We start from the raw sequence: 21759 nt of genomic DNA, 5'->3' as shown, positions 1-21759 counted from the left end.
TTGTTTGTTTTTATTTTAACACCCATTCTTTGACGAACCATTGCTTCCGCACCTTTACTTTTTTCGTTTCTTTCCTCAAAAAATGGTATTAAAACACAGCCAAGTTATTTTCTCAACAAGTTGAAATCATTTTCGTTTTGACATACAGGGTTTTTCTCGCAACACTATAGCCTCTAAGAAGCAAATTTTTATTTCAGTTTTAGGTGCCTCTCGCTGAAAGAGTCAGATTATCCCTATTTTTTGCAATAAGAATATCGAGATTTATTATCCAACTACACCTAGACGAGTACAAATAACGCCATAGACGAGTACAAATATCACAATTGGATTGTAGTTAAGAAAAACTGATAACAAATGGCGGACAATTTGAATCATATTTCCGACGACGAAGAGTCAGAATGGCTGTCAAATATAGATCCAAATTCATTAGATGAATCGAAGGAAGAAAAGCAGCTTGACGACCAGAAAATTTCTTCATTTAATGAAGAAAATAGAAACAACAGCACAACAACGCGCCAATTCCGTCCGCTTCGCATACTTCTGTCACGCACTCCCCGTAAATAAACATTCGCGAAATTCGCCCGCACTGAAATAACAGTTTGGCGTGTTGGATAATAAATAACTCATTAGACGTTTTGTTGTGTAGTATCGCTGAGTATTTTTACTCGTTATTTTTATTTTGACTCGCCCAACGGGCTCGTCAAAATACGGCACAACTCGTAAAAATACTCAGCGATACTACACAACAAAACGTCTAAAAAGATATATTTATTTTTCGTTAGAGTTGAAATATAAAAATTTGTACTGTAAGTGCGGAGCCACCTTAATGTTATTGAATATTTGGGGGTGTCTTTCTTGTTCACAGGGTCTCACAAAAGCGTCTTTTTTCTTTTTAACCCTTTAACTCTCAGAAGTGATTAAAAAGGAACTTCTCCTTACAATATCCACACATTATCCAGCAAACAGGTCATGAGAATACTCAGACTTATCAGGTGCAAGTTGTTATCATGATCAAACACCAAATTCTCGTAACTAACTCACAAGGAAAATATATAGCAACTAGAGGGGAGAATTAACAATCAGAACTTGGGGGGCATGTCACGCTGTCCGGTGGAAATAAATACTATTGCTATTTACCTACAAAACGTCTCCCACATAAACGGATTTTCCACTCGTTCTACACTGACAATGACCTTGTCTTCTTTCATACTCTCTCTGAACAAGCGCTCCACTTTTTGAAATTCACTGGAATTTGGCTCCAAAGGGACACGTGTATAGCTCTGGTAGGACTCTGGAGAAAACCCATGTTTTGGTAATGACCTCGAAAATAATAAGAAAGGACTATTGTTAGCCATTGCGCATTGTCGTGCATTTGTCAGCATTTATGTATACTGCATAAGGGTGTTAGTATACAAAGCAAGCATATTTTCAGGCCAGACAGTGTTCAATATTTCGATCGAGTGTTGAAGTCGACAGATTGAATCGGTGGGAGGGCTATTTGGAGCTGGTTTACCTAAGGGTTCTTTTCCACACATTTGATCATATTTGGAGGCAAAGGATCATTGCTCGTTTACTTAGTTGTTATCATAATGGGCTCGCCTCATCTTTTTGAGGTGCTTTTAGAGGGATGTTTGGAAAAGAAAAAACACTTTCAATGGATTAAACTTAATGAGCTTTAATAACTGAAGCAAATAACATACTTCCTGTACCGTTTTTGTTCTCGCTTGTCGCTAGCTCCTGACCTCTGATATCCTTGAGATGAATGCACTGTCTGTTTTTTTCTTCTTTTGTATATCTGTTTCTTTTTACTTTTTAGCGTGGAACGCATGAGTGCATCACCCAGTGAGGCGTTTAACTCTGGAGTTGATTTTTTGTCGTTCAATACCGACTCCGTTGACTCGACTTGTGTCGTGTGACATACCGGATATGAACTATCCACTTTTTTTGTAGAGTCAGGGCATAGACTTGCTCTCAAAGCCCTGTCCAAGTCGTCACTTGTTGCAAAAGTTTGACAAAGACCTAGAATCTTGGAATCAGTCGAAGGCATGCTTAGATGTGATTCTTGTTGACAGTGATGCGCTTGAGGAGGTCCTGCCCTTTTCTGGCCAGCATTATTCGAGTTTGGAAATATTTCTCTACCATAATCGAGGTTGTTATTTAAGTCATACAAGGTCGATGAACACCCTAAAGATCTTCTTCTGTCTACACTGTTATGGTAAACGAGAGGAGACCTCATTCCAGTTCTACAAACGGACGGTTTCATGCTACAACTCGGATTTTGACAGCTGGCTCTTGCGTCATCTAATGCAAGCGCTGCAAGTTTTCTTGTGTGATCTTGTACATCAGGAACTACACAACCGCTAGTAGACAATATTTCTTTCTGGGACAATAGGAGAGCGTCGGACCCTCTAGCAGGTATAGCTACTTGTTCTATCGGTATAATAATATTACAGCGCACGAACTCAATTAGTCTCTCTGATTTAAACCATATAGACGGGCTAAGACTATATCTTTTCAGAATACTCCCGCTTCGTCTATCGGTGAAGCAGTGTGATAACGCGCATTCACATGAGATATTTGTCAATGCGTTAACGCAAATGTGAAGGAAAGGACATTCGTCGGGATCGATGCATTTACCATTCTGGTATAAAAGGCAAACCTGAGTAAACAAAATAGAGTATGAAGTTTAGGTATCGTGACGTGGATGAACATATAGTATGCGGAAATAGCACTTTTTTCATTGGTTTATGAATTAAAGCAAATTACAGGGATAGAATGAAGGCCGCAAACCTGAGGCAGTCGGTAAGCAACGATGTTCTTGATCAATTCATTCGCCAAACTTTTAAGTCCAACCTCTTCCGTTTTTGCCTGGTTTTCCCTGTCGTGAAAGTCATGAGATCGGCCACATCCTCCATCGCAATCTCCTTGGATAAAACCTTTACAAATGTGCCACAGCGCACAGAATCCCTCTGGAGGTTGACATGAAGCCGTTGTAAGGTATTCAAGGCACAGCTTCTTTCCGTCCAGGGTAAAACCAAATCTTTTCTCCTCTTTCCAAGCATTTGACTTGATAACAAGTTGATCAGCTTCAGTCACTTCACTTTCTAGCCTTTTTTCAACCTCATATTTGGTTCGTTCGCTGACAAAAGTTTCTCTTAAATCATCTGCAAACCCGCTAATCTGCTCTAACAGTTTCACTTCGTATCGATTCCGAGCCATTTTTTTAGGCGGAAGTTAGGCGGAAGTGTTCGTTTTTAAAGAATGGTTTCCAGTCCCGGTCGCGAAGGGCCCATTCCTCCTTAGTCCCAGTAGTTACCAGTCAAGAAAAGCTGTCCTTTGCTTGCCTTTCAACAGTCAATCACGAGACGTTAATATGTAAGCAAATTTTAGTCCTGATTAAGCTTACTTTTTTTCTAACCTATTAGTGACCGGTCATCATCTATCGTTTGGGGAAGGGGAAAGGGAGTTAGATGATTTTGTTTGTGTCACGATAAAATTTACCTGATTCCCCCATAAGGCTCTTTTGATGCCCCTTTATTGGCAGTTAATTGGCAGTCAATTGTTCAGAGTCGTCCCATTGTACTTTGTTGGCGACGACTGATCCCCTCCTTCATGTCCTTTCCCCATAAAAACCACGTGATCCCCCAAATCACCTCACTCTTGCCCCAGGAAATAAATCAATAAAGTAGAACTGGTCCTTTATCGAAATAAATCATGTCTTGACCTGCGGATGAAATATTTTAAAAATACGTTAAAAAAAAAAAAAAATGATCTGCAGCGGTCTTTAATTTCAGCTCTTCTGCGTAGATAATTTCTTTACTTGACAAGTTTTCTTTTTATCTTTAGTTAGGTAGAACCAAATTTGCTCGCAACTGACATATATTTTCAATTTAATTTAATGTACAGCTGCTGAAAGACATACATCAAGTTCAATTCTTGCTATCCACCGTTCTCTTGTGAAGGACTTCTAACTCACAGTAAGTTCGTCCAAGTCCACTGAATGTCTGCGCATGCGTGATTGTTGTAATGACTTGGGACACGTTATGACATGATGGCAGTCAAAACCAAGCAGTGAAAACCAAGTTGTCTCACATGAATTAAGAAGAACCACACAAGCCAGCGAGTCAAGGCGTGATAAGGTGTTTTAAATCCGCATAACATTTTTCAAAACAGAATGGTAAATCAACATGCTACCCGTACTTGAATGACCTTTGTGTTCGAAATGTCCCAAGTTTTCCTTTTCCCTATGTTTGTTTACTTTTACAAATTTCTATAAGCGTTTCAATTTTCTTTCGATTTTTTTGGAAGACAGCGGTAGCTTCTTGCATTTTCCTTTGAAATTCTGCGCGGGAAATTGACGCGCGGCCAGCAATAATTGATCCCATTGCGCATGCCCGACGTTTGACTGCTGTGTTCTTGAACTCTGGCCCCAAATGGATCGATTCGCTCGCGTTTCAGTCCTGAAAAGGAGACTAGAGCAATTCGTTAACTTCAAAGATAGACAGTGGGAAAAAGCGAACAAGAACAGCTCCTTTTATTAAACAAAATTGTTAAAAATATCAAAATTGTAATCAATAGTTTCTTTGACATTACAAAAGAACGAAGCCAAGACAGGTGCTACCAATCAAATAGTAATAATTTAAAAGTTTTTAGTGAAACTATCAGGGTTAAACTTGGTGCGTTCCTCAAGAGCCTAGTCACATCACGTCGTGTTTCATTCTGAGGTTCATAGAAGATTGTCAAAGTGAAGAGTGTATCATTTTTGAAAAATAATCAGAAAATAAAACCTTATCCATAATTCTCGAAGTAACGATTTACAGCGCTTTGAAAACACGGAAACTAGATGTCTAGTTTTAACAATGAGATGTTACGAGTATTTTGCTACTAGTCGATGTATCTTGTTTCATTTTCTTTTCAGAGTAAATCGTGGTGCCGATTGGAACTAACCACCCAAAAAGGTTGTCATTGTTAGCCCCAAAATGTTCCTGTTTCTTCTCAGTCATTAAATTCGTTCTTTTTAAAATACTTCAATAATATTTTTTAAATTTCGTACAGGATTTAAAGACAATATCCGATTCACAATCTGTGGAAACAACATCACAATTACCAACCTTACAAACACGTTGAGGGAGCACAAAGCCGATTTGAGCTTCATCTACAACATTAGTTCAATAACCGAGAAATTATGGTTTTCTTAGTAAAAGTTCTTGGTGCTGATCGATCCAATTCGTTGTCCTGTAAATTTTTCTCCAAAAAGAAACAAAAACAAATGGTATCCTCTTTAATCATATTGGGTACCTAAGTGTTCCTTTCAAGTGTAAAAAATACATGAATGCAAGCCCGTCCGCATTTTCAGCATGATCAGTCGAATGCACCCCCAATGTTAACCGACACATCTAAGTTGCTACACTTTCCTTCAAATGTGGAAGTGTTTAAAAATTCTCGAAGCCTTCTCTGGCGTGGTACATTCTGTATCTTGTGCATTCAAAAACTTGACTTAAAGAACTGGTGAACGCTTTATCCGGGTGGGGTATTTCCCGTTCAGTGTAAACTGTCCACTTCCTTGACCATATTAGGTGTCAGCCGACTTGTCTGCAGGGACAGTCTCGTGTCAAAGAATGCCATTTGTGAGGTATTGGAAGCCGTCGTAAAGTTTAGTGGTCAGTGAGTGCATGCTGGTCTCAACTAATTCATTAATAAACGTGTCCAGCTGTTCCTCTGTTAAGTTCATGTGAAATCTTTCTCTCATGGCGCGGACTGTGGACGAGCCTCGGTTAAAACATGGAAGCTGTGAACCTGTCGAGTGAGTACAATAAAACGAAAAGGAAATCAGAATTAGACTATAGACTGTACAAGGCTTCTCTCCTAAGAAGGGCCGACAAATTTAACATATATTCCCCGTCGGCAGCTATGTTTTCCAAACCTATGCGATGAGGAATTATACTTTCTTAACTTATACCAACAGAATCTCAGAAGGAAATTCACGATTATTTCTTGAATTTTTCAAAACCAATCAGTATTATCATTTTCCTAATGAACACAATTACATGTGCTGAGCAAATAGCAGATACTGAGGGTTTGCCCCAACAATGCAAATTAGAGCCCTTATGAAAATTCTTTATAGAATTAATTTGGGTAGAATTCATTTGCCCGACAAATATCTCAACCTGGAATGAAACACTTCTCACACCTTGAAAAAAATCTCCAGAATTCTCTCTAGTTTGTCAAGACTTCATCTCCATCGGTTTTCAATATTTTTTCCAGGTCGTTTAAATTAGTTTCGACCTTCTGATTCTTTATCAAGAATTCAAAAGCTGTATATGAACTCTGGCGCTCGTATTCTTATGAGAAAAGGGACAAACCCAAATGAGTACCTGTTTGCATGATCTCCACTATCTGAAGACATTTGTCCATGTTCTTTCGCGCGGCCAGGAAGCCTTGAAGCATCAGAATTTTGAAGTAGTTGTACATGTCACTGTCAATTCCACCCATTACCTTCAAATGGAACAGAAATCGTGTCTTACACAGTGCAAAATTATTAAAAAAAATACATGCAGTGAGAGATGAGAAGGACAAAACGATGTTACCTCTACAAATTCGTGCGTTAGTTTAAAGGGAGAACTTTCGAAACCTAAGTTTCGAGGAGAACACGAAAGGATGAAGCCAAAGTCGATATGAATAATGTGGCCTTCTCCATCCAGTAAAATGTTGCCATTGTGTCTAAAAAATAAACAAACTTTAAGTCATTCAACTTTTAAGAGACAGTTCTCTCTACAAAGAGCCCGAATTGTAACTATGATCAACACTAAAGATATGGAAGAATCATCTGGTGCCTAATGGTGCTGGTCTCAGAAATCTGGGTAGACTACGAGCAGTTCCTCCTTTCCGGCGAAGTACGTCGCGCGAGTCAAAAAAAAAACAAAACAAAACAAAACAAAAAACAATGAAAAAGAGTGATGTTAGCGCGCCGTGGGAAGCTCTTAGCACCTCACTCGTGGAGCTCCTGTAACGTGTTTTGTTTTACTCGCGCGAAGGACTTCGCCGAAAAGGAGGAACTGCTCGAAGTCTATAATCTGGGATACTCAGCTGTTAAAATCTTTCAAAGAAGCAAAGTTTTATGAGTCACTAAAAAAAAAATAGTCGCCTGTACATGTGGCACCCGCGCTCTGTTAGAAGACAGCCCTAAATTTGCCAAAATATTCGCACTGGTGTTTGATGAAGATTTAATGCATCTAGCATTCCAAATTACATCGGGACACCGCTCCTCAAATCGGATGCTAATCATTCCTGGTTGTGTGTTGACTTAGTTGTGTGTCAATGCTTTGAATCGGGGGAAGGGGGGGCAGGGCAGGGGGGGTATGTCATAATGTAGATGTAGTCTGATCCTCGCGGTGAGTAAAGCCCTGAGATGGACCGCTGTCGGTAGTAGTGATTGACGGTTTTCACAACCTGAGCAAAAGTTATTATCAAGAGTCAAAAACATATTTTTATCACCTGTCCTTGACTTGCATGAAGTAACAGATCAAACAGTAAGCAGCACAGCTTTGGACAAAATTTCGTTGAGCGTTAAGGAACTCTTCCGAGTTCACTTCTCCGTGCTCCTATAAACGGGAAATGAATGTACTATTAAAACATCTGTACAAACACAACGAACCAAATCTAAAGGGAATAATAAATCAGCAGTTACACTCGCGAGTTGTCTTCAATGAATTTTCCTTAAAAAAAAAAAAAAACTGAATTGCTAAACAAGAGAGCTCTTTCCTTTGTCTACCAACTAACGTGTCATTTTTTAAGCGGCGTGAGAGAATACTTGTCCGGGAAGAAATTTACCAGAGTAGATGACTTCGACTCTTGTAAAAAATGATATAGCAAATACTTTCTTTTCAACAAAAGCACTTGCCTTGAAAGAAAACTTATGATGTACAGTAAGGAAAAACTTTCAACATAAACCTTTATTGATGCGTTTGCTAGCCTAAATTTTCAAGAATTTAGAACTCTCAATCTTGACGTGATACTACGATGGGAAACTTTTCTTTTCCTCTCTACATTAAGATGTTTTTTTCTAAAGCCCATAGAACCATACAAATTTTTGCGTTTCCAATTCAAAAGCAATTTTTTCAGCCACGATTACTCAATTATTTCCTTGACAGACCATGTTTCGGTGGAATTGAATTGGACGAGCTGGATCGCGAGAGAAAGTAGCATCATAAAATGTTTAAAGTGTGAGCCCAGGATTCAACTTTGAAACATAAGATTTCTTAATTCGTAATTGCGTAAGCCTATGAGTATCATGTACCTTGATAAAGTATTTCAAGAGAGACATCTGACTGTTTTTCTTGATCTGATGGAGTGACACGGCATTCACTACAGGTTCAATGAGCCCACTGTCACTTGAGGTCACCATAACAGCGAACCTAATATTGAAAAGCAGGTAGTTGTTTTTATTTAAGGTATCACGCTATCCTTGGATAGATAATGTAACGTAAATGTTGCGTGACGTGACAAGGGCACAGCATCTAGTCAATTGGGTAGAAGAGTCATCATATGCAGACTAGCTAGGAGAAACAACATTCAGAGCTCAGAGGTAACGACGTTAACATGTAAGAAACTAGGGCTGTTTTCATGAATGTTGTGATGTTCTACTTACGGTCGAAGGCGAAGGGGGACTCTTTCCTGTTTCCAAATGGCCTGCAGTTGGGAGCAAAAATTGCACTCTTATTGTGGGAAGTGAACACTTAATTTTGCAACTAAATTCCAACACTGTGCAAGTGTTTAATATTACACCCCAATTGCTCTATTGCGCGTAGAGTTTACAACATTCTCAACAATTCTAACTCAGATATTTTTCTAAGCTAGGCTGATTAAATGATAAGATAATTGGGTTCTATCGACTGTGTTGATAATGTAAATTGGACAACGTAAAGAGTTTAAAAGCTGACGCTTTGGGTGTTAGCCCTGCGTCAGAGCGAATGATTCAATGATATTTTTCACCCCTTGATAAATTAATACCGACGACCGTCAGTATACCAGGAGATGCAAAAAGCGAACACCTTCCATTGCGCTACTTAAACACCCGCTTTGGAAACTCTACTCTTCAGGTCCTCGGCAACTCGATAAGGAACCTTCTCAGGGATTCTAAAACATTCGTAACTCTTACTCTTTACACCTTAACATCGGTATGCATATTCTCCTATTGTTCTCTAAACATTCGTAACTCTTACTCTTTACACCCTTACATCGTTATGCATATTCTCCTATTGTTCTCCAAACATTCGTAACTCTTACTCTTTACACCCTAACATCGTTATGCATATTTTCCTATTGTTCTCTAAACATTCGTAACTCTTACTCTTTACACCCTAACATCGGTATGCATATTCTCCTATTGTTCTCTAAACATTCGTAACTCTTACTCTTTACACCCTAACATCGTTATGCATATTCTCCTATTGTTCTCCAAACATTCGTAACTCTTACTCTTTACACCCTAACATCGGTATGCATATTCTCCTATTGTTCTCTAAACATTCGTAACTCTTACTCTTTACACCCTAACATCGTTATGCATATTCTCCTATTGTTCTCCAAACATTCGTAACTCTTACTCTTTACACCCTAACATCGGTATGCATATTCTCCTATTGTTCTCTAAACATTCGTAACTCTTACTCTTTACACCCTAACATCGTTATGCATATTCTCCTGTTGTTCTCCAAACATTCGTAACTCTTACTCTTTACACCCTAACATCGTTATGCATATTCTCCTATTGTTCTCTAAACATTCGTAACTCTTACTCTTTACACCCTAACATCGTTATGCATATTTTCCTATTGTTCTCTAAACATTCGTAACTCTTACTCTTTACACCCTAACATCGGTATGCATATTCTCCTATTGTTCTCCAAACATTTCCCAAGGTGCTGACAGGGATAAGAGCTACTTTATTTGGTGATTATTTCCTTTATTACATCCATTTTGAAATCACTGGTGGTCCCTGTAATCTGATTGGCTCTAATTGGTGCGATTTATTCACAAATCGCACCATTTTTTCCTCTAAATCGCATTATTTTACGCTTGACTGAGTTTTTGACACTTGACGTCAGTCTTTCTGTTTTGCATAGAAAATAAGATGTAAAAGCGTTTCCGGTTACACTTTTTATTTAAAAACTGGCTCAGTACTGCATCAGTAAAATATTTGAATTGACCAAGTCCTGTATTTGGGCGATTTCAAAATGGATGTAATAAAGTGGTAATTGAACCTCGTGTCGTGCAATTTTGGTCTGAAATCATACTTGTGATTTCAAATGGAACACGCGCTGCGTACTCGTTCGATTTTGAAATCACGCGTATGATTTCAGCCCAGTTTAATTACCATTACTTATTCTTGTGACATTAATGCGTGATTCAATGAGCAGGGTGTCAAGTGACAAACGACACTTAGAAAATAGGAAAATAGGAATTACAGTGGCCAAAAAATAGGAAATAAATAGGAATTCTCACCCCAAAATAGGAAAAAAATAGGAGGATTTCTTTGAGTCCTATCCTCTTAACACTCCCAAGAGAAACTCTGTTCCACAACCCAATGCTTTAATATTTAACAGGCACCATGACATACATCCATAATGCATTGCAGCCCCACTTCAAAATGGCAAATGCACATACATGCAAATTAACCTCCCAGAATCCCTTGCAAGTTATCAAAAGCACTTAGAAAGTCTGGGCCCTAGTTTCAGAAGAAAATCACTCATAAAGGCTTCAAACTGGTCTTTTTTGACATGAAGTTTCAGTTTTTTGTAGAATTTATCAATTTTATTTGCAATTTTATTTCAAATATTTCAAAATGTTTCTGTGTACCTATTAAAACTAAAACCCTAAAAAAAATTAGGAAAAACTAGTAATTTGATGAAAAAATAGGAGAAAATAGGAGGCAGGCCAAAAAACAGGAAAAAATAGGAACTTGACACCCTGAATGAGTAAAGTGGTTTCAAATTCACTGCAATCCTTTCTTAGTCATGTTCACTTTAATTGCAATGTTCTCACGATGTGTTGCAACTGCATTTGTCTTCATACTAAAGATCAATGGCCACTAACACTCCCTTGAATCACCAACAGAAATTCTTGAATTGGATAAGAAACGATACTCAACTAATACCACAACTGCATAACAAGTGAGGACGATGTTCAACTAACCTGGAATTGCAGCAACAGTTGATAGGCTAGAAGTTCTTGACGAAGATCATCCCCACATTTCACGATCATCGGTAACAGTTGTGAACGTAACAGTCAAGAAAATTTCTAAGAATTCGCACGCTTCATTCAAGTAAAAAAAAAAACTAACTCGATTTTGAACGGTAAATTTGAGTTTCATAACATCCCTGTTCATTTTTCAAGCCCCGTGATTATGTCTGAATTAGTTTAAATCTATTTGGGAGGGTCGTTATATGTCATATGTTGTCTGGTAATTTGTCCAAAAAAACGAGTAGTATTTCAACCTGTTAGGTTCCTTCCCACGGGAGAGATACAGTCGCCAAGAAATTGTCCATTTGTTTCCCTTGCCATTATAAATTTCACCTAAAATATCCGCTTAAATCACAAAAAGCGTGAATGATATCACATGCCTAAAATAGCGTGTTCTAGAACGCATGCGTATCTACTGACTTTAAAGAGGATATTCCAGTTAGGCACGTGACCATAAGGTGATGCCTCACGAATCCTTGCCTCTTTTTCTTCCCAAGGTTCCTTGAGGACAGCGGCTGAAACGAGACCAAAAAATGAGAACATATGAGCAAATGAGGGAGAGAGAATAGCCGAATAAGGGCACTTTCAAATAATTTGTCTACTTGATACCTGAAGGATCTTCAGGGTCCCTCTTAAACAAGGCTTGAGGTGCACTAAGGGACTCTGAGAGTCTTCGTCTTATGTCCCCTGCAGCAACAAACGGACCCTGCAAATGGCAACAGATACGTAGTTATGTCATGCAGTGTATGCGAATAAACTCCCTTTAAGAGAGAACCTGCATTCGTACGCTCCCTTATCATAGGCGAAAAGCTGTCTTTTTTCCATATGCGTGCGCTAATCGTAGGCGAAACTTAAACGAGGATGCACAATGCAATATCTAACAATTATTCCACGAGCGCGCGTTGGATATGAGATGATAGATAGCCAACGAGGCGCGTAGCGCCGAGTTGGCTATAATCATCCCATATCCAACAAGCGCTCGTGGAATAATTGTTTTATTAAAAAAAACGCCTCCAAGATATTAGACCAACCTTCTCGACTTTCTTTTGTAAGAAGAAACCGGATGTTACAATGTACAGATATTGCATTATGGTATATTGGCTCATATACCATAATGGCCAAGCCAATAAAAAGTCTTGAATTGCATTATCCTATGATCCAGTTTTTAATAATAAGGATTACCTCATACACAAATAGATTCCATGTCGCCGTGCGCTTGTTTAGTAACAGATCACAGATGACATCAAAATGCGGTAACAACAAAAAAATGGCACTGATGTTCTCACCACATCTTGACGTCATCTGTGATCTAATAGAGAGATTTAGCAACCGCGTTTTACGTTAAACGGCAAACGTCAGCTTGCCCTTTCACGCTTCACGCAAAATAGCGTGAACCTTGCTGCTTTAGCTCCGCGAGAGCTCACGTCATGGTGGATTTGAAGGCGCCCTTGTATGACTTACAAGGAAAAGTTTTTGTGCCCTTTTTCCGGCAATTAACTTCTACTTTGTGAGAAAAAATGAAGAAAATCTCACGTACACGGCAAACCCGTAACAAGTAGAAACGGCTAAGCGCAACCGGCGCACGTGAAAAAGTGGCGGGGAAAACGAGGTCACGTGGTCACTCTTGCCGTTCGCGTTTCACGAAAACGTTATGCTAAATCTCTAAATTTTCTCAACAGACCCACGACAACACGAACTCTATACGTTTTGTAAGATAACAAAAGCAAAATGTTGTTAATGGTGACTCTATGCGTCTGTCCTATAAAATATCAGAAGCAGGAAATCAGAATGCGTGCGCAATTCAGCTTGTTAATATCATAATATAAATAAAAATAGAAACTTACATCCACTGTTTCTTGATTTGTCTTATCTTCAATCACAGTAGACCAGCATTCATCATCTGAGTCACCACCAGATGATATCTATTGAACCAGCAAAGAAAAGGAAATTGTTGTTAAATTTTCACGAAGATAGTTAACCCCTCTCTTGTACCTTTTTTGAGACTTTCTATGCTTAATTTTCCGATCAGTTTCCTCTATGATTGGAGTAACAAGTATGGACAAATACAACAGGTACAGCAGTTATCATTTCATGTGATTCTAAGACTGAAAGACCTTCAATACAGGTTCTAGCTAGGATTCATCAGTTACTCACTGCAAACTGGGGAACTTCTGACCGGCAGTAAGTTGGCAAATGTTCTTCTGACCTACCGAAAAAAAAATTGAAGAATATAATCAATATGGAGTTTGTGTTACTGGTGGGAAGCTGAACTCTCAGTGACTCTGAAAGTGCCACAGTTGTAACAAACCAGGGCTCGACAATAACTTTTCAACTTACTAGCCAAGTGGTTAGTGACAAGTTAGACGTTACAACAATTTCAGTTTGTTTCACTAACCAAACTGGCTCGTGGAAATCGAAAATCACTAGCGAAAACTGGATTTCTACTAGTCTGTGGTTAGTTGGCTACTGTTAGTGTTGAGCTCTGCAAACTGTTCAATCATGAAAGTATCCATCACACAGAGTGGTCATGGGAGATGATAAAATTGTTATGACACTGTTGTTGATAGTAAAATAGTATGACATCATTCTTGCTTTCCTAAAACAGTAGTGCACATGAAGTATATAATGAGGATGAAAGTAATTATTTACCAGTAGATGGCTAAGGAAAGTCCATTCTATATCCTCACACACAAAGTAATTATAATTATATTTCATTTTTTTAATTAATTCATTAAATTGTGAGAAGGAAGAAAGGAAAAAGACAAAAAAGGATGTACATGTACATGGTACTTACACCAGACTTAAGGTTATTGTGTTTACAAAGTAAAATGTAATGAAATTATTGCTGAGTTACCTTGTTTGTCGTAATGTAGGCTGGAACTGTTTTGTTGGCAATGGATCATCTCCATTTCCTGAAGTACACAAAACCTCAACATATATCATGTATGGAGCCTGGAATATAACAGACAGATGTTAGGACACCAATAGTGTTCTTAGAATAATAATTACAGGTATAATAACAGTTCTTGGGATGCATTTGATGCATTTACAAATCTGCGAGATTTGTTCAATTCAAATAAATGGGAAATAAACATGGTAAATGAATGTAAACATAGTGTCTAAGAACCCCAACTAGCAAGAGGCAGACCTGAGAGAGAGAGAGAGAGAGAGAGAGAGTAGGGTGCCTTGCCAATGGCTTGAGTCTATTTGATCCAGGGTTCTGCCAACTAACATCTACCTCACTGTGAGAACTGTACAATGATAACTTCTACCTAACAAAGCACAAGGGCCATACAAAAACAACCAAGGGGCAATCTTTCCCAGTATGGCTCACTAAGTGAGGTTCAGTGAATAGTTTATTGAATTGCAATCAGACCAAACCTGTTTATTTTAAATTTTCCAGCTTTCACGGGAAAAAAAAAAAAAAAAAAAAAAAAAAGAAACCAGAATGTTCAGATTTACCACAACACAACCTTACCATATAATAATATGCACTTGTTGACTGAGCGGGAGGGACAGATGGGAAAACATTTGGCTCGAGGTCATAATGTATGAACCGAGCACAGCGAGGTCCTTGCCTTATGACTGAGAGCCAAATATTTTTCCATCCAGCACAACCAAACTTGGTTACTCATAAGCTTTTTATAATATGACCACTACGAGTTGAAAATTTCAACCTAAATAGGATGCGATAGAAGGGCACACACTGCCAAACAAGTACAAAAAAAAATTATGGAATTATAACTTTTCCTTTATTTTTTTGAATCAGAACAAGGAATTCGCAATTCCTTGAAAAATGTGACATTTTTTTTCCCTTTAAGTTTTATAGGTACTGGTAGGAAACATCACTTAGCTCAACACTAAGTATCCCACTCTAAGATGGCTAACCTTATCTTTGGAGTTAAGAACCACTGCTGCTGTGTGTGGTATTCTGACAACATAATGATCTCCAATTCCACTGTGAACTGGTAGGCTGACTTTGGCTGGCAAGTTCAGATTCAAGAGTGACAATTCTGCATACAGTCTTGACGCTACAGAAGGGGTCAGGTAGGAAAATAATCATGTCAGTACACTGTAGTTAACTCTTTACATCCTAATATCCACATCCATGTTCTCCGTACTCTTCTCTATAGATTGATTATCTTATCATTTATTTAGATTTATTGAGACAATAGATCCTTTGATACTGACTAGGATAATTTGCTTCACAATCAAAGCTTCTCAGGTTAGTGATCATTTCCTTAATTCTCATGACCTCAATGAACAACCTGGCAGTGTTACTGTAAGGAGAAATTACATGCTGGTCACTGCTGGGGTTAAAGGGGTAAAAGAATGGTTACCACACTGCAAACTTACTCTTAAGTTCTTTTGTTGGCAAAGAAGTGAGCCTCTTTCCAACAGCAATCAATGCACTTATGAACTCTCTTTGAGCTACCAGCTTTGGAGACTGAAAACAACAACAACAAAAAAAACTATGTAAGAAAACAAATCAACAGATGGTTATCTACTGTGTAATACTTTTTAAAAGCATAGAATTTAATTAGCTTATTTCGCGGGAGGAAAAAGTGAGTGAAAATTCATTCCAGTGTGACTGCCCTATCTCTCTTTATAATCTTTTTATAATCGTCTTCTTCAGTTAGTGACCAAATTATACTGGCTAATGATAACTGACAAAGATTCTGTAATTGGCTATCACTGCATTTTATATTTTGCAAAACAACAGGAAGTGAGTTGCGTGAAAATCAATTCAAGCCAACTTATCAGTTTTTGTAACTAAGCAAAAATACATTCCTGCCTTCATTAAGTCTTCTACAGAAAACTTCAACACAACAAAAGAAGCAAACGGAAAACATGCATGATTGTATTATACGATAAAAGACTACAAAGAGAGAAGTCTAACCTGGCACCCACAATCTGGAGTTCGATCTAGCTCAGAGAGAAACATGCATGATTGTATTATACGATAAAAGACTACAAAGAGAGAAGTCTAACCTGGCACCCACAATCTGGAGTTCGATCTAGCTCAGAGAGAAACATGCATGATTGTATTATACGATAAAAGACTACAAAGAGAGAAGTCTAACCTGGCACCCACAATCTGGAGTTCGATCTAGCTCAGAGAGAAGAGGACTTGAGGCATTGGGAGATATTGCAGGTGAGTGTTTGGCGCAGCGGCTGTCAAATGCATGGCCATATCTCAGGTCTCCAGTTGGGGATTCATACTCATTCGACTGAAAAAAAGATAAGATGTGAGACATCTGCAAATACTTAACCTTCACAGCCTAACATCAGTATCTGTAATCTCCATACTGTTCTTGATACCTTTCCTTTGGTACTGAAAAGGAGAATACCTTCAACAATCAAATCTTCTTAAGTTGGTGATCATTTCTGTTATTCTCACAACCTTAATTAATGATTCAAAAGCATTACTGTGAAGAAATTACATGTGAATCACTCTTGGCTCAAAGTGAGTTCCTAATGTGGCTTTGTAGAGTATTTTATGCATGCATAAAGTTGTTTTTGATTTCTTAGGTATAAGCAGGGATGAAACACTGATGAGCCCATCAGTCTTGGTTTCAATCTCAAGCCTGCTGCTTCATGTGGGCTAAGTTAGCAGTTAGTTCTCATCTACACTAAAGGAAGTTCTCTTTTAAAAAGTTTCCCTGTCCCAACAAAATTCAACTCTTCTAACTCCAATTCAACCTTGAAAACAGACGACGAAAATCCACCTTGTCAAAGTGCCAGTAATAAAATTCAATGTATTTCATTTATTTATTGATTCAGTCATTTCTTCTCACTCTCATTTTCCTTGCTATCAATCACTAACTTGCATCAGACGAGTAGAAGCTGTTATAGCAGCAGTTGCATCTGATTTTGATCTCTGGTGAGTTTTCTTTGCTGGAGTGGTAATTGTCATGCCTGTGGCTCCTGGAGAAGCAGGCAAAGGTAAAGTGTGAGACCCAGAAACTCCACATGGACTTAAGGGTGACCTGTTAAAGATAAAATGGATAAACACATATTAAATAATTAAAATGTACCTAGATAAAATATAACAGGTTAGTCAACATTTAATGTAGTTAAGAAAAACATTTTCGCTCTTTGTTCAGACTGTACTGAATTTCAGTCATCTAACATCAAAACTTTGTATGAATGCTTGGAACATGGACACTTCTTTTTTTATTATTACTATTCTTTTAATTCTGTATCAATGTAAGGAAGAACATTTGTACAAACTGTCATCAGAAGCAGCAAAATACTCATCCCATTCCCTCAACATTCATAGGGTCAATTTGTCAGTTAGAAATTATGAAACTATTAAACCAGGATTCAATCTACCCCTATAGTAGAGAATTCTAGGAAATGCATGCATACCTTGGTCTGAGTTCATCCAAAATCATGTGCAGTAGCCTGACACCTCTGGCGTATTCTTTTGACGGGAGCCATCCATCGGCACAGTAAGCCTCCAACAGCCATGAAGCCTGGAAGAATTTCAAGAGATTCATTTATGTAAAACCCCTCATTCTTCTATGCTTGAATTGTCAAGTTCTGCTGTACATTTACTGAAACTCATGCCATAAATTTCTATAATTCCTAGTGCAACCCACTAATTGTTGTGGACAAAACAACAAAACCCCAATTTTTATGTTGCCTGCCATTAGACCTCCACCATGATAATGCCGATTACATTTCACCATCGAACTGTTGGACTTCCAGTACTTTTACGTGCTCATGGATTATTGGAATACATATTGAAAGATTCATAAACTGCATTCAGTTGCTGACTGATTAAGAAAATGAAGGCAACCAAAGCTGTCTAAAAGAGTGATTGCCTTAGCATTCAGTTTGGTAAAGCATGCACAGAGTTTGAGTACTACACATAAACAAAAGCCCTTCATGTTATTTTTTTTTTGCTTGTGGCCCGAGTTTCAGTTGAGGCACTGTAACTGTGTGAACTATTTAAAATGAATCTTGCATACCTGTAAAGCAAAGGCAAAGCTTCTTTTGCATCTTTCAACCAAATATCTATGAAGGGCTTCTGACACTTCGTCCACATGGATATACATGTTACTAAAACATAAGATTTTAGCTGAATTAGATTACGGGAAGTCACTGTCAAGTAATTATAGAGTATACTGTCTGTAATATAATACTGCTGTAAAAAGAAACTTACAGCAAGTTAATGCAGCACACAATAAATTAATACACAATAAATTTCCCAATTGTTAATCTATGCATGGGAGTCAAGAGAAAATTAGAGAATCACACAGAGCTAACTCAAAATCCAAACTCATATCTAAATAAATCTTTCTAAAATTAGTACTCCTTTATAATTTCTTGACTATACAATTGACCCTTGGGAAACTTTGGTGCTAAGAGAGATCATTAACAGTTATTGGGTGATAACCATGAATTAAACTAAACAGCAATAACTTACATAAGCTGAGGCAAATAAAAGTTGACATCTTCATCATCAAAGGTCTACAAGAAAAAACATTCCCTTTTAAAAATATATTATCTTGCAACTTGTTAACATCAATTGAATAAAGGCTGATAGTTTTGAAAGAAACTGTTTGGGGCTGCATCGGTGGGAGTAACAAAATAATTTGGATATATCAACAAAGTTGAAATGGTAAATTGGCCACTGTAATGATTACAAAAGCTGACATTTCGAGCGTTAGCCTTTCGTCGGAGCGAATAGAGAAATTGTGGGTTGTGTGTGCTTTTAAAGGCAGAAAATGGAGCTACGTTATTGGTGGGAACATGGCAATGAGAAAAACACGAATAAATTAGTGGAATGAAAAGCATTCGTTGATCCCAGTGGGATTTAGACTGCCGGTTAATAAGAGATTATTGTTAAGAGATTATTGTTAATAAGAGATTTTGTAATGCTCTATCTTCACACATCCCATGAAGCAACACAATGCAACTTTAGTTTAAAGCCCATATATTAATTGAATTTTATGAAAACCAAAACCTAAGTAATCGTGACTAATCAGCCATAGGTCAAATATCAAAATGAACCAAAACAAACTCAAACTAGAGACACACAAACTACTTGATGATAACTAAGCTGCAAATGGTTTAAGTTCTACAACTAGCTGATTGAGAGGAAGGAGTTTTTGTTATGGCAAAAACCTAAGCAATCCTGGATTGCTTTTAAAGTGCATATGACACGAATTTTTTTTCTCCCGTTTCTTGTACTTGGATATCTATAGAAAACGTTTGGAAGCTTTCAAAGTGCTGGAAAAATGTAAAAAGCATTTTTTTCGCTTTCAAAATACGCGCAATTTGCCTTCAAATTTCTCCCAGAGACTGGCACCTAGTTTATCACTGTTGAAGTTATTCGTGATGTCACATTGTGTACCTTTGCCACAAAGGTCTGTTGTCGCTAAGAGGATTCTACAGTACTTCGTAGTAGATAGATAGCGATAGATAGTGCATTGAAAGGCAAAGATGTCCAGTGATTCTAATGATTCCTTTGAGTCTGACTCTTCTGAAAGTTCCATTGAGGTACACAATGTGATGTCACGTTATGATATCACGTGCAATTTTGGCCGCATGATGACTGGGACAAATTTGAAGGCAAATTGCGTGTATTTTGAAAGCAAAAACAATGCTTTTCAGATTTTTCCAGCACTTTTAAGGCTTCGAAACATTTTCTATAGATATCCAACTACAAGAAACAAGAGAAAAAATTTTCATGTCATTTGCACTTTAACACTCAACTGAAAATTGACAATCAATTGCAGGGCTCTTTCATAAAATGTAACAACTATAGGAGTGATCAGGAATAAAGAGGACAGCTAAGTCAGAAAACCCTTGAATCTGAAATTCACATAAATTTAAGGTTATTTTGTATCATATCGTTAAATTTTTCAATCTAAGTTCAATTCCTTTCCCATAAGTTCTACATTCTACTGTCATTTTCAATTACTTCAGAAACAAATAGTTTTGTCTAAAAAACTTTTCTTCTATCTCTAATTTTGCAGTAAGTGTTTGTAACAGGTGTAACTATTGGTATGGCTATTTATTCACAAATGAAAGGATTATTAAAATTTGTGCATGCAAGATAATTACAGTTAAATATTACAACAACATTATGCACTGTAGCTGAATTGAGATATAAAAACAGGATTGTTGTAAGTTACTTCAATCCATTTTGACCTCACAATACTAATCTTCACAATACTTACAAATAATTTGTTTCCAAGATATGTCAGAACTCCGGGTTCTTTGGAGTTGAATAAATATGCAATCGCTATTGACATGTCAAATAGCTTGGATTCAAACAGTCGCAACAACCAGGAACTCTTTGGTGGTGGAAGGCTAGAGTTTGAATCAGAGTTTGAGTCAGCTAGGTCGAGTCTCAGGTGCTTTCGAAGATCTTTAGTTCTTTGTTGCATCTCACTTTCTGTTAATTGTGAGTCCATTTCCGTATGATACATATCACCATTAGGAAGGAGTGAGTTTCCCTCTTCATTTGGGTTATTGTTTACAGGTATGATTGTCTCACTGGATTGTGAGTCAGCTCCAACAACATCTTGCCAAGTCTTGAAAGGATTTGAATCGGGAGAGGAAGGAATTGGTTGTGAAGTACAACATGATTCACTTTCAGTCATAACCGTAGTAATAAATCCTTCACCCCTGGGAATGAAATATCGGAAAGGCCAATTGTAACGTTATATTGCGCTCCTGTAACATTTAGAGCTCGAGCACGGAATTCAAAGTACTCTGTACAGATGGACTCAATAGGCCAATAACCGCAAATCATGCACAACTTGTTTTGATTCTATTTACAACCAGACCTTTGAACTTGTTGTGGCGAAAGGGAAACAAAATTACATATCACGTTTTCTCTGTAAAGTTTATTTGTCGTGTCACGATGGCACGAAACTGATGTTTTGGAAATTTTCAAAACGAAGACGACCAATAAACCAGCACAATGTAAGTGAAACAGGCTCCTCTCTTCTTTCCGCCGCGCGGTTATTTTGTTAGTACCAGTCACGACGCCGAAAGTGTCAATACCAGACAAAAGAAATTCTTATTGCATGAAAAAATTCGACCGGAGCTACTAGTATCAAATCGGAAGTGAAGCTAATGTTGGGGTCGTCGGAGTGGGCGGAATGGAATTCACTCACAGAAGTCACTATTCCTCCAGAAGGTTCCAGAGTAACAGCTCTAACGAAGATTTAAATCGATTTCTTTCACGTGCTGGCAAAACTGTCCTGATTAGCCGGGAAAGCACGACTTTTCCAATGGTTCAGTGAAGCGAAGTTTCCTTTTCAATCAAATGACAGATCTTGGTACGGTTCATGTACTATTTACGATGTCTCCATACTCCGGTCATTGCCTTGCAAACCCTATCGTCTTAGGTAATAAAACATTGCTAAAGAAGGAAACCGTGTGGCTATTGTCTCCTATTTATATCCTAGCCACAGGGAACAAATTCTGCGATTTCTCCCTGCGCAACTTCGCCGGGATGGTAAGGCAGGACGAACAGCTGCCGCTAATAATTAC

General features: G+C 37.9%; 2 protein-coding genes and 1 long non-coding RNA gene across 5 annotated transcripts in view; 1 reads left to right on the top strand and 2 right to left on the bottom strand.

Moving 5' to 3' along the window:
• LOC111345879 (uncharacterized) overlaps window positions 1-3606 on the bottom strand; it is a 6953-nt gene extending 3347 nt beyond the window's left edge. Inside the window, exons 1-3 of one of the 3 annotated variants that reach the window (XM_088756661.1) lie at window positions 2791-3606; window positions 1701-2659; window positions 1138-1320 (exon numbers count right to left, since the gene is read on the bottom strand). In XM_088756661.1, the coding sequence (XP_088612787.1) occupies window positions 1138-1320; window positions 1701-2659; window positions 2791-3219 (1571 nt within the window). In that variant the 5' untranslated portion in view covers window positions 3220-3606. The remainder of the gene's footprint in view (window positions 1-1137; window positions 1321-1700; window positions 2660-2790) is intronic. The other 2 variants (XM_088756660.1, XM_088756658.1) reach the window with 2 other exon arrangements.
• Window positions 2276-4798, top strand: LOC148732445 (uncharacterized). The gene is made up of 2 exons (XR_015999894.1): window positions 2276-2415; window positions 3907-4798. It is a non-coding gene; the product is annotated as an uncharacterized LOC148732445 (long non-coding RNA).
• LOC111345881 (phosphatidylinositol 4-kinase beta) lies at window positions 4517-21759 on the bottom strand. Its single transcript, XM_022953174.2, has 20 exons — window positions 20436-21759; window positions 18677-18720; window positions 18219-18309; window positions 17614-17720; window positions 17069-17231; window positions 16326-16472; window positions 15598-15688; window positions 15130-15272; window positions 14096-14193; window positions 13396-13447; window positions 13086-13163; window positions 11851-11947; window positions 11676-11756; window positions 11194-11273; window positions 8648-8688; window positions 8297-8414; window positions 7495-7601; window positions 6588-6720; window positions 6375-6495; window positions 4517-5796 (listed from the first exon to the last, which is right to left on the bottom strand). The coding sequence occupies exons 1-20, from the start codon at window positions 20859-20861 to the stop codon at window positions 5612-5614; spliced, it is 2403 nt and encodes an 800-aa protein (XP_022808909.1). The 5' UTR covers window positions 20862-21759; the 3' UTR covers window positions 4517-5611.

The sequence above is a fragment of the Stylophora pistillata genome, chromosome 4, assembly GCF_964205215.1.
Source record: "Stylophora pistillata chromosome 4, jaStyPist1.2, whole genome shotgun sequence".
NCBI classification, from domain to species: Eukaryota; Metazoa; Cnidaria; class Anthozoa; order Scleractinia; family Pocilloporidae; genus Stylophora; species Stylophora pistillata.
This window is presented reverse-complemented; position numbering and strand designations above follow the sequence as displayed.

Coding starts and splice junctions, on each gene's coding strand:
- LOC111345881 (XM_022953174.2), bottom strand. CDS start 20,861: ATGACTGAAAGTGAATCATGTTGTACTTCACAACCAATTCCTTCCTCT. Junction 15,273..15,597: donor GCCAACAAAAGAACTTAAGA/GTAAGTTTGCAG, acceptor CCCCTTCTGTAG/CGTCAAGACTGTATGCAGAA. Junction 6,496..6,587: donor TAACGCACGAATTTGTAGAG/GTAACATCGTTT, acceptor TTCCATTTGAAG/GTAATGGGTGGAATTGACAG.